Genomic DNA, 13,365 nt, shown 5'->3' on the forward strand with positions numbered 1-13,365 from the left:
GTCGCTTTGAGAATTAAAAGTAATATTTATTCCATGCAATCAACTAATTAACAAAGTGCCATATAGCTAGGCCTTTAATACAAGTAACTTTACTATAACTTCATTTGATATATCACACAATTTCTCTGAACTTCAGTTTGCCCACCTAAATACGATGATAAGCCCTTTTTCAAACATTATGAAACTTCAATGAAAATGCAGGTGAAAATTTTGTAAAACCAACCACTATAGCGATTTAAAGCCTATGTTATTTTAAATACCTAAAATTATTTAGTGGTCTCAGAAAAAAGAAATTTCCCCTTTAAATATTAAAAGTCACCAACTATATGATTTTCCTAAGTAAACAAGCCAAGAATATCTGAAACACAGCTATAAAGACCTTTGTAACATCAAAGTAAAATTCGATTCCATTAAGTCCCCAAAATGACTGGGTTTGGAGACAGAGAAGAAAGGGTGAAAAACAGAAGGAAAAAAATACGGAATATTTCTTACCTGAGTCCAAAACAGTCGCTAAGAGCAACGGACGAATTATAAACTCCCTCCACATAGCCCCGATAATGACAATGATTCTAAATGAAAAAATACCATATTACCTCCAAATACTGCTACATAGCTGAAAATCATCCTAAAAACTGCAGAGCTAACAAAATTACTTGCAGCCAGTAAACTAAAAAATTTTATTTATATTCTTGGCATCTCAAAATATCACACGGCACTCTTCAGATTGCCTGTCAACTATCTACTACCACCCTCCAGGGACACATTTCCAGGCAGAATGCCAGCAGATATAGGCACAAACAGCTCTGCCCCAATGACCTTTTATTCTAGAAGCAGAACAGGGCAGTGTTATGTCATGTTGAACATTTAAGTCACAGTCAATCCAAGAAGCACCACCAGCCAGTGAACATCTAATACAGGATGGAACCTTATGACAGGTTAATAAGGCCCAGGGGAAAAAATATTCAGCGTGAAGGGGAAACAGATATTTTGATCAGATGATTTTCTTTTCTTTCTATATTTATTACTATTAGTTATAAATTCAGCCATCTTCAAAAACTTATGAGTCTTTACCCTAAATTTTGAGCAAGAAATTTACCAGTAGAAATGTAAAGATAATAAGGCTTAGTAGTTAGTACCCTTTGAGGTTTTTTTCACCTTTAAAACAATTAAAAAGCAGTAAAATGGAAAAGCCCTACCAGACCTTGAGACATATTCAAGACCTTGATTATTAGAACAGTATGGCAGTGGTGTATCAGCAGAGAGATCAACCAGCAGAACAGAAAATAAAGTCTCTAAATAGACCAAAGTACATGTAGAACTTTACAGGATAAAAGTAGCATCTTAAATCACTGGGGCAAAGATGTACTATTTAATAAATGTGGCTTGGTCTACTAGTTAGACATTTGAAAAAGAAGAAAATTAGATCCATGATTCATACTACACATGAGAATAAATTCTAAATGGTCAAGAGTCTAAACATAACAAATGAGAACATAGAATCTATAAAAAAAATGAGAAAGTTCCACTTTAACCTAGGTATTGAGAAAGGTGTTCTAACCATCACACAAAATCTAGACATGATAAAAATTGATAAATCTTCCATATAAAAAGAGTATGTATTTTTTTAAGCTGCTTATTGGGAGAAAACAGCAAAAGACTCAAAAGACAACTGACAAGACTACAAGAAAATTTTCGACACTTACATGATAGGCAAAGGGTTAATATTCCTAAATATAAAGAACTCTTAAATGTTGACAGGAAAAGATTAAAAGTCCAATAGAAAATTGGGCAAAGAAAAAGAACACATAATTCACAAAAGATCTAAAAATGCTCTTACATATATGAAAAGATTTTCAACCTCACTCACAACAAAGAGAGAATCCCTGAGTCCACACTGATTATCAATAAATAAGATTTCTTCACAGGAGAAAGCACCCCAATAGAGGCACTGATGAAATTAGAGAATCACCATTTTGACAACTATCATAGTAACAACTGATTTAGGTAAATACTAAATACTGAAACCAGTGAGTAAAAATCTGAGGATATTTATACAGTTTCCAAGTATCTAACTACCACATTAATTTAAAAGACAAAAACAGCAACTTCACAGAGAAGAAACCTGGCAGACCACTCCTTACCCAAATAAATGATGAACATAAACACTGTCAAGAGACAGAACTGACTGACAGCACATGTTCACTGACATGACACATGGAAAACTGAGCTGACAGACATCTAGCAGGTGATCCCTTACCCTACCAACTTGATGGTATTTGTTTAATAACTTGCTTTTATTAAATATGTCCACAGCTTTCAATTTAGTACTGTGGTAAAGTTTCCTAATCTACCTGAAAGGATCTCCCAAGAATACAATTAACCTGCAGCGTACAAAAATTACATTAACCAGAGAAGACTAAACTAATCACAGGAAGAAAGACGGAAGTTTGTCAATAAACTTGGACAAACTTTTGCTACATACCATTGTTTTCTCTTTCCATTCAACAGAGAAACATTGACAAACCATCCTCTGTTCAATGGGCCAAATAGACTTTGTCCTGGACCATTCTATGCTCTCCAAACCCATCAAGTTCCCCTAAAAAAACAATTTATAGTTCCCAACATTCCCCAAACTCCACCCCCTATATAGAAAAAAAGAGTACCTAAGTTTCTAAATTACAGTGGGCTAATAGATGGTCGTGTGCCTGTGACTTTCTTCTGTGCTATGACTTTTCCTTTTGTATGTTCACAAATCTGCATTTTTCTCCTGTGTAATATCTTTGTCATTTTAGCCCAGCAAACCTTCAGAGGACAGAGAGGAAATTTCCCTTTGCTCTTACAATTTTCAAAAGCACAAAATACTATATTTTGAAAGTTTACAAAACTTCTGATTAAATTACAAAACAACAATAAAGGTGCAAGTAACATAGACAATTCTGAAACACACAAACTGTAAGGGCAAAGGTCAGCTAGTGGGAGCAGAGGTATACAGAAATGTTAAGGAACAGCCTCCTAAAGGGCCAGGGAGTCTGGGGAAATGGATGTATTGTCAGAGGAACTGAAGAGCACCAATTAACTGGGGGAAATAATTAACAGAATTTTATAATTTTTTGCAAGGTACTCCAAAGTCCTAAGAAACAGTAATGGGGAATTCTATATTTCACACAGCGACTCATTTTGAGTGACTTTCCTTTCTTATGAAGGACACTAATGATGAAAGCTTTTCAAATTACTTCAATCTTAAGCATCAGAATTGTAAAGGAAAGCATGTAAATGTTCTTGATGTAACTTTACACTGCATGGGCAAAAGTATACACCATTACAATACTTGGTAATCTAGTCACACATAATTTTTTTTAAAACCCAGTATCAAAGTTTTAATTCATATTTCACATCTACCTAAACATTATTTTAAATAATCAAGAAATAAGAAAAAGACTCCCCCAGCACCCAAAAAAAAAAAAAAAAAGAAAAGAAAAAGAAAAAGACTCCATGTTGTCTTAATCGATATTCTTCAAACACCCAGGAAAACTTAACAATTCTATAAAACTTTAAGATAACTTATGTAATTTATGTAGTTAAAATCTATTTTTAACAGTTTTAAGTATATAGTCTTTGAAAAATAACAAATAATAACTTTATTTGAGCTAAAAATTGTCAGACTGGGGCTGTAGTTATAGCTCAGTGGTAGAGTACTTGCCTAGCTTGTGTGAAGCACTGGGTTCAATCCTTGGCACCACTTAAAAATAAATAAATAAAATAAAGGTATGTGTCCGTCTACAACTAAAAAAATTTGTTTAATTACAAATATTGGCAGATTGCCTCTTCTAAGCATGTTATAAGTATTAACTCATTCACGCTTCCTAATAATTCTAGGAAGTATTAACTGTTATTCTGTTTTAAAGTGATGACACTAACTTCACCAGGAAATAAATGACAGAGCCAGAATTCAAGCCCAATCAGTGTATATCTCAAGCAAGCATCATGCAACCCCTACAAGGAAAAAAGAAATGCCTTTTAAGATTATTGCTTTTGCTAAAGTGCATAAATTATGTGGTCTTTGGCCTCCTGCCATAGTAATCTTCAGATGGATGAAAGAATGGATGGATTATTTTTTATCTGGTTTATGCTATAATGTAAATCTAATCTCCTCTACTAATTTTCTAATAAACAATAGACAAGCAGAACACTAAGATAAAGCAATCAGATAGTAGAACAAAGAAAGAATAGGGCAAAGTCAGCATTTCTTCATTTTTTTAAAGTACTAATAATTAATCTTAAATAAAGAGTTTTGCCTTCTTTTTATTTGAAGAATGCTACAAAAGTGCCTAACATAAACAATTCAACTTAGCAAAGCATTACAAAGTTCAGGAGAAAAATAATATGTTTAATGACTTATCATGAAAACTACTGCAAAAGAAAAAAACACATAATCCTAACTACCAAAAAAAGATTGTAAAACACTTCCCGAACCAAACTAAAAATGTTTATGCTCTAAGTAAAAATCACACAAAGCCAAGTTCAACATCTTCCAATTATTTTGAGTATTCCTGGCCAGTTCTGTCCCCAGGAGTATTCTGGTGTGATGCAGAGAGAACCACACCCCTTAAGGATAACATAATAATAATAATAATTAGGATAAAAGAATAATAATTGAACATTTGAATATATAACAACAAATTGTTTTTCTTTACTAGACACTAATGATGAATAAATGGCTTAATATGGGAATGAGATGTGCTTTTAATAATTTTCAACCAAAAAAAATTAAAAACATATTTTTAAAACATCAAACTTTACTCCTTCACAATCAGTAAGAATCACAATTAAATAGATTCTTTTCCTGCTTTAAAAAAAAAACTTAACAACAAAGTATCTGGAGGGCTGTCAAATTCTTTAGCCCATTCAAATGTGTTCACCTCCTCCAGGGCCATGCATGTATTATAACATTAAAAGTGTCCCCATGGGGTTGTGAGAAGTAGCAATTCTGAGTACCTGTATAGAACTCACTTTTTTTAAAAAAGTATTTTTATTAGTAGTTGATGAACCTTTATTTATTTATTTGTATGCGGTTCTGAGTATTGAACCCAGTGCCTCACACATGCTAGGCAAGTGCTCTACTATTGAGCCACAATGCCAGTCCCCAGAACTCACTTTTAAATTATAATTATTTTTAAATTTTACTATAGGATCAAGAGAAAAATATATTACCTGTACATTGGGATGATCAGAGATCAGAGTCCCTTTCTCATTATAGGTATAAACTACAAAATCTTTAGGCAAAAGGTCTCTGGAAAAAGAGCAAAACACAACATTTAATTTAAATTTATTTTAACTATCAGCAACTTAGGACCAACTCATAAAGCATTATACCCAGAAGAGAAGAGCAGAAATAAATAAAAACTTTTACCTGATCAATTTTTATTTAAGGAATGTACTACCTTAAGACTAAAAGGTCATAAATAGATTTGAATCTGAAATGGTACGTATTACTTACACATAAGTAATTTTAAGCAACAATTTGTCCTACTGGTATGAAATACTGGTTGTAAAAAACTTAACAAAACATTAAAAAAAGGTCCTTAAATTTTTCTGATACAACTCACAGGAAAAGAATAAAATAGGTTATTGCTCTACATCATATTTTTGTAGAAGAAAAATAATATTTTTATACTTTTTTTAAAGTTCTATATATAAGCAAGAAGCACTCATTGCCTTAACCTCCTAAGTATGAATGAAAAATTCTGTAGTCAGTTATTGGAGGAAACAGTTATTCCTGATTCCCAGAGCTTCACTTCACATTAAGGGAGTTCAGTAGTAAAACCACATGTGTGCAAAGATAGGGTTCTCTCCAGCAGGGCTAGAGCACCTCTGTGTTTATCCCCAGGCCTTATGGACAAGTCAGGATGCAGTGCACAACAAAACGATTTGATAATGTGCCATTTCAAATTCAAAACTCAGGCTGGAGATGTAGCTCAGTGGTAGAGCACCCTCCTAGCATGCTCCAGGCCTTGGGTTCATTCCCCAGTATTATAAAAAATAAAGAACTCTTAAGCTGGCTAAATGGTGCACACCAGTAATTCCAGCTACTCAGGGGACAAAAGGATCAGGAGTTCAAGGGCAGCCTGGGCAACTTAAAGAGACTGTCTCTCAAAAATACATAAATAAATAAATTAAATAAGTTCAAAACTCCCTTGGAGATACCCAGGACCAACTTGTCTATTGTGATTAGATATGGATAAACTGATGGTTTAAACTGGTTTAACAGTCTAACCTTAGCCTAACCTTAGCTATCTGACTAAAGTAGCATAAAAAGACCCTTTCAATAGGGCACAGTGGTGCACGCCTCTAATCCCAGTGGCGCAGGAGGCTGAGGCAGGAAGATAGTGAGTTCAAAGTCAGCCTCAACAATGGTGAGGTGCTAAAAAACTCAGTGAAACCCTGTTTCTAAACAAAATGCAAAACAGGGTTGGGGATGTGGCTCAGTGAGGGCCCCTGAGTTCAATCCCCACTGCCCTTTTAGTAAACCTATGCTGGGCTCTCAAACACATCTAAAAGGTTGGTAATCTGAAGACAAAGCATATCCTGCAACTGAGAAAGGACCCAGAGGGTCCATGCCTGCAAGTTTTCACACTCCTCAATGACTGAGAGCTTTCTTCATTCTGGTTACTACTCCTTTGCCTTCATTGAAGTCTATGTGAGTGAACTTGGAAGGAGCCTATGGAATCTTGAGTCCTCTCAATAAACAGACTGTGTTCAGTCATCTCAAGTCTCTCCTTCTCCCAGACTTCCCCTGACACACCCTTCTCTGACTCTACTGGTGAATTTCAAAAGAATAAACTGGAGATTCTTGACTTTGCTCAGTTCTCTTTCCTCTTGGAAGTCACTGTGTTGAGCCTGAGCACAAATTCCCATACTTTTTCAGAAGCAAGCCTGCCATTGTGCAGCAGTGACACGAGTAGCTAAATCTACCAAACCCAGGTTCAGTATCTACTAAACAACATCTACCTGGAAAAGAAATTAATATACTACAGAAGAAATCATTACTGAAAAGCCAAAGTAAATTCAATTTCTTACGTGTTCCTTTCCAAGTGAATAATATGCTCTTTTCCTTGAGCTTGAATGACATAAGATACCTAAATGCACAGAGAAGGCGGGGAAAAAAAAAAAAAAAACAATAAAGCACCACCTTATAAATTACTTTTCAACAACACATCATTTATAAGACACAGGAAAGTCCCTCCTGAATTAGAATAATTTGGTACAATTGCAATTGATTTCTAAAATTTCGTATCTATTCTAAAATAATAAAAATATAATCTGATCATCCCTACTTCCTTTAATAACTGACTGTGGAAAATCACCCCTGCATTTATCTAAACTCTTCTTAAGTTCACTTGTAATTCATGTATAACTTCAGGGATTAAGTTCATCCATAAATTATCTACAGTATGAAGTAGTTCTTCCTTTTGTTTAAATGAAATGAACCTCTTGGTTTCAAGAGATTATCCCTAGTTCTAGTTATCCAAAAGTTGAAAAGAAATTCATATGTTTTTGTGACTATATCTCTACATGGCTTACCTCATTTCATCATTCTAAAACATACTTGCTCTCTGGAATGAGAATGTATCATACAAAGCCACATCAATTTAACTGGCAACACTTCTGTTTCTTTATTAGTGGTAAACAAAATAATATAACCATGTCTGACAATTAAAGTCTTCTTAGAGTCAATGAATTAAAATAAGGAAACTTCTACTTCCACATCTTCAAGCTCATGGGATCCTCTTCTCAAACTCAAACATCTCTGAAACAACTTCCCAAGTGCTACAGTTTGGATCTTCAATGGCCCCCCAAAGGTCCATGTGTAAAGGTTTGGTGCCAAGGGCAGCACTACTGAGACATGCTATGAACCCTCAGAAGGTGGATCCTTGAAGAAGGTCCTAAGGTACTAGAGGCATGCATTTGACTGTGGAACCCTATGCTCTTCCTCTTTCTCTTGGCTCCCTGGTTCATGAGGTTAGCAGTTTTGCACCACCATGTTCTCCTGCCAAGATATGCTGCCTCACTACAGGCCCAAAGCCATGAGGCCAATCGATCAAGGACTAGAAACTAAAAACTATGAGCCAAAATAAAACTTTTTCCTTTATAAGTTACCTCAAGTATTTTATTATAGTGATGGAAAGCTAACACACCCAGCAATTCACCTTTCATTAGCCAAAAGTGCTCAAGATGACCTCTAGAATTAGGTGACTCAACTTTGCCTTAACTCTTTAATAAAAATAACAGTCATGAAAGGACTCAACAAATAATTTTATCAGAAGCATCTATTTAATTTTCTCTAGCGTTTCCAGACCCTAAGTTACCATTTTGACAAGAAATAGCATCCCCTCATATCAGCCAGTGACTTAAGAACTAGACCAACTTCTGGATCTTGGCACTACAACTCCACATACTGCATGGCTATCTGAGAACTCTGTTGTCTACCTCAATCTCCACTGAGACATCAAAAATACCAAGCTCCTCTCCCCACAGTTCTGGCACAAGCCTTTCTAGTCCTTCTGCTCTTGGTCAGTGACAGAATATAAAAACATCACTACCATTATTAGAATTACAACCAGAAGACTCTACATGTGCAGTACTAATGAAGATGCCATCAGAGACACAATAAAATAGAAAACAGTCGCTATGCTAAAAAAGTCTATAATCTAGAGGAAAATAAGAAAAAAAAAAACCTAAGTAAGCAGGGTTTAATTCTATTATAAGAAAAGGCAGAATCAAAACATAGGTTAAACAGTTCAAACCAAAAACAAGGGAAAATTATAAACTGTTCTATTCAAGGGAGATCCCAAAGTCACTTAGTCCTCACTTACAGAGCAGTAAATGGGGTTGAATGATCGACCTAACTAATAGTAGTACCCAGAGGAAGGACTAAAACTGAAAGCTCCTGATTTTGAACTCCAGTGTTCTTTTTACTATGCCTAATCTCTAAACAACATGCAAACTGCCTTACAGCTATAAGTGTAACAGCAATTCAGAGGTAATAAACTATATTGAATCCTTTATCGTCTGTTAGAATAAAATTACAATGAAGTTACATAATACTTCTACACTTAAAGGATTTGCAAAATCATAAATACATTATTTCTGAACAAATTCTGCAATAAGAATATAACAGAAAAAAATAATTTTTGTGCATTGATTACCACGCTAATAGCACAATAGGTTTCCTCTAATATGGAAATAAAACTCATTGTTTACTAAATATCCCCAGAAATGAAAAATACATTACTATTCTCCAGTTCCAGTGAAGATATAGTATGAAATATTCTACCTATCACAAATTAAATGAGCTTAACTCATATGTACATATATAAATACTATTACAACACTGCCAGTCAGTTTAAGAGATAGAAATCTATGTAGTCAGCATCCTTATCTGGTCACAGAATTCTATTTATTTCATTCTGTTATGTTTTGAGTTAACCAGTTTGTCTTTAAAAAATATATACTAAGGCTTGATATGTCACTTTCACAAAAATAATGTTCAATGGACATCAGTACCACACGCTGCAGTACTAATTAATGACCAGTTAATTATTCCTTTGACCAATCACTGTTAGAAATATCACCTTTGGTTAAAAAAAGGAAACAAAGCAAAATTTTAACATACACAGACTTTTCAGGAGATAACCCACCTGTTTTGAATAGGGCCTAGGGGCTTCTCTTCGTTCTCTAGTTAATCTCCAAGGAGTTATAACTTCGTAAGAAGAAAGATGTGAGGTTTGCCGAAAGCCTACCAAAAAGGGAATAAAAAATATAACAAAGTTAACCTGAAAAATTACATAACAAAATATAATACAAATCAAAAGATGAATTTCAAATCACTGAAAAATCATATGACATTCTCATATTAAAATATAATCAAATAGTTTTGCATTAAATAGCAATGTACTAGATAAGTATGAAGGGGAGAAATATTTCCCTTAAAAGGATGTTAGCCTTTTTCCAAACAGTATATGTGTAGCAATCACTTTCAAACATTTTTTAGCTGCATACGCTAACCCTTTTTCTCCAAAGAAATCTTAAATTATAAAAACAAGAGGGAGAGACAGGGAGAATGGGAGGCAGCAGAGAGGGAGAAGACTTCTTTGGTGGGGAAATGGGGAGGGGGCATCCTAGAGTTTAGTTCCATTTACTCATCTCACATTTTCCACCTTATCCAGCATAAATGGCATCCTCTGAGATGGTAACTTCTAAATACTTACTAAATGGAAGGCATGATAAGAAGGAAAAGTTACTTCTAACACCTAATGGGTTAACTCTCAATAAATACATATTCAACAAAGTAGCAACTATCTCAAATGAAATGGCTGCCCTTAATCCATCATAAAACAAAAACTTGACACCAAATGTATTAACATTTGAACTCAAAACAGTCATGTAGACACTTCCAATTCCAATTCTGTTTAGTTTATCACAGAGGGAAATTACATCTTAAACAGGACTTGGACTCTAAACTCATCAATTTAGTAAAAAATTAGTATAATCAAAACAGCCCATATAGGAGTCCAATCTACAGTCTCTTAATAAGTCCAACACAATCTCTTCTCTTCCAGCATCATTACCAGAGGCAAAACAACTCTTTCAGTGAACTTGATGAAATATATAGTCATCATCTAAGGACTAAAAATGAAAAGTCCATCTCTCTATATAAGCCTATACACCAAAATGACATTCAGCATGCAGAATCTTAAGACTGAGGGAAGAATTTCTACTCAGTTTCTTCTACAAAAGGGGGGAAAAAAAGGAGGGGGCCTTTCATAAATTTAAAAAAAAAAAAAAAAACCTTTATAACCAAATGCAGTGTATGGATCTGTTAGATCCTGGTAAAAATAAATCAACTGAAAAATATCTGAGATAATCTGGGAAATGTTGACACTGAGTAGATATCAGACAATCTTGAACTTAATATCAATTTTTAAGTGTAAAAAGCACCTTGTAAGGTTTTACGTCCTGTCTTCAAGATTCATTCTGAACATTCAGTGACAAAATAATATGATCTCTAAGATATGCATTAAAATGATGTAGTGTGTTTGAGGAAAGAGATAAATAGAAGATTAAAACTGGATATGGGCACACAGGATTTTGTTACTCTTCTCCTTTTTCTTGTGTATGCTTAAAAAATTTTTATAACAAAATACTTTTTAAGTGGTTATCTATAGGGCATGGGATGAGGGACTTTTCTTAATTTCTACAACCCTATATTACAGTAACTATGAAACACCATAATTAAATCATGTAAAATAAAATATGACTATAAAATCATAAACATGTAAATGGACCAAATATTTAAAGTCATTACCACAATGGAGAACTAGGAAGTAGTGAGAAAAGAAGTACATTTCCTACACTTTTGTATTTCTGTACTATTTGAACTTGGTTTTACAATATATTGCCACTTTTGAAATTAAAAGGGAAACAAAAGAGCATATAAATACATAAATAAAAATAAAAATACATAAATTCCTTTACAAGTACGGATTAGCTAGCATCTCTTTGCAATGGTCTTTCCTTTCCACTCCCATTTGTTTTGTTTTGGTTTGGTTTTGGTAGTGCTAGGGATCAAACCGAGGGACTCAAGCATGCCAGGTAAGCACTCTCCCACTGAGTCACATCCCTAAGCCTCCATCAGGCTAATAGACTACAGGATAACTTTTCATGGAGGTTCCCCATGCCCACCCTCTCCTCTTTGGAGCCAATCTTCATGTTCATTCCCTCTAATTGCTTATGCCCCTCGGATTTCTCAAGTACAGATTAAGCTGAAGTATTTATATCTAACTTTTCTCAAGATAACACTGTATTTAAAAATGTTTATAACCTTGCCTGGTTTGGAATTTAAAAGCTACAAAAAGGAAAATTTAAATTATGTTATATCCAATACATGTCATACTATAATAGTTTTCAAACTCTTTACCCCTCACCCCCTATTAGTATATTATATTGTCTACATGTGGCTTCACATCGCTACATTAAAAACACTAGAAATGGACTCCAATACTAACAAAAGCACCCATAGACTGATTCAAGGCATATTTATGACATGTCATGATCAAATACATCCAGATATTTGAAGTTGTCATTTGGGAACCATGTCAAAAGAAATCCATGACCTTAAGAATACACACAAATCCTAATAATACCCATAATCCCAAAAAATAATTAAGGTATGGGACTCCCTCAAAATAAATTTTTCAATGACTTTCAGTTTTTTCACATTCCTAAAAACACATTTTATAAGGCCATATACCTACTTTCAGGCCAGAATTAAAAATCAAGTCTCTGTCTTCTACAGACTTGTTGCCAGCAAAGAAGAATAAAAACCAGACATAAAAATATAAAGGTTGGGGCTGCAGCTCAGTGGTAGAGTGCTTGCCTAGCATATATGAGGCACTGGGTTTGATCCTCAGCACCACATAAAAATAAATAAATAAAATAAAGGTATTGTGTCCAAATACAACTAAATAAAATATTTAAAAATATATAAGATACAACTTCCTTTCCTTTATTTTAATATCAAAATGTCACAATTATGCATTTATTTTTAAAAGGCTTTCAAAATTATAGCACCATAAAAACTTATATATGTAAGAGCTGTTACTATGACACTGATTCCTTTTGAAAGTCCAAGAATCTACTTTCTGAAGCTGCCATAAAGAGTTTAAAAACAGGGGCTGGGGTTGTAGCTCAGTGGTAGAGCACTTACCTAGCACCTGTGAGGTTGGGTTCGATCCTCAGCACCACATATAAATAAATAAATATGTTTAAAAAAAAAATGCTTTAAAAAAAGAGTTCAAAAACATAACAGATATACAAATTTAGGAAATGCCATTCAAAAATAATATGTACTAATTGTGTGAAAATCCTCACTCCTATATTTTTTTCAAAATTCCTTTCTCATTATTTCTAGTTCCAATTTCTCTTTTTTTCTCTCCTGTTCAAATCCTGCATAGATTTTTCCCTTTTTTTTTTTTTTTTTTTTTTTTTTTTTTGAGGGAGAGGGTATATTTTCCTTCTCTTGGGAATCCAAATAACAATTTTCCCATGTTATTATAAAGGAAGTTCATTAACATTATTTATATAAAACTTTGGTCTCAGTAGCATGGGCACTTGAGGCTGGAATATTCTTTGTTATGGGGGAGGTCATCCCATGTGAAACGTTTAGTATGGTCCACTAAACAGATGCCAATAGCATCCCCTAGTTGTGACAACTAAAAATCCTCCAAATGCCTTCTGGATAACAACTACCGGGAAAAAGAGAGAGTTCACAATGAAAGCAAAAATCTTAATACATTCAGCTTTTTG

The 13,365-nt window shown here is 34.0% G+C and overlaps 1 protein-coding gene across 1 annotated transcript in view; it reads right to left on the bottom strand.

The window, feature by feature from the left end:
• ADAM9 (ADAM metallopeptidase domain 9) overlaps nucleotides 1-13,365 on the bottom strand; it is a 96,088-nt gene that overhangs the window by 77,846 nt on the left and 4,877 nt on the right. The window contains exons 2-5 of the mRNA XM_079142166.1: nucleotides 9,699-9,796; nucleotides 7,078-7,136; nucleotides 5,212-5,290; nucleotides 493-569 (exon numbers count right to left, since the gene is read on the bottom strand). Of these exons, the coding sequence (XP_078998292.1) occupies nucleotides 493-569; nucleotides 5,212-5,290; nucleotides 7,078-7,136; nucleotides 9,699-9,796 (313 nt within the window). The remainder of the gene's footprint in view (nucleotides 1-492; nucleotides 570-5,211; nucleotides 5,291-7,077; nucleotides 7,137-9,698; nucleotides 9,797-13,365) is intronic.

This window comes from Sciurus vulgaris (assembly GCF_902686455.1).
Source record: "Sciurus vulgaris genome assembly, chromosome: 5".
In the NCBI taxonomy this organism is placed as follows: Eukaryota; Metazoa; Chordata; class Mammalia; order Rodentia; family Sciuridae; genus Sciurus; species Sciurus vulgaris.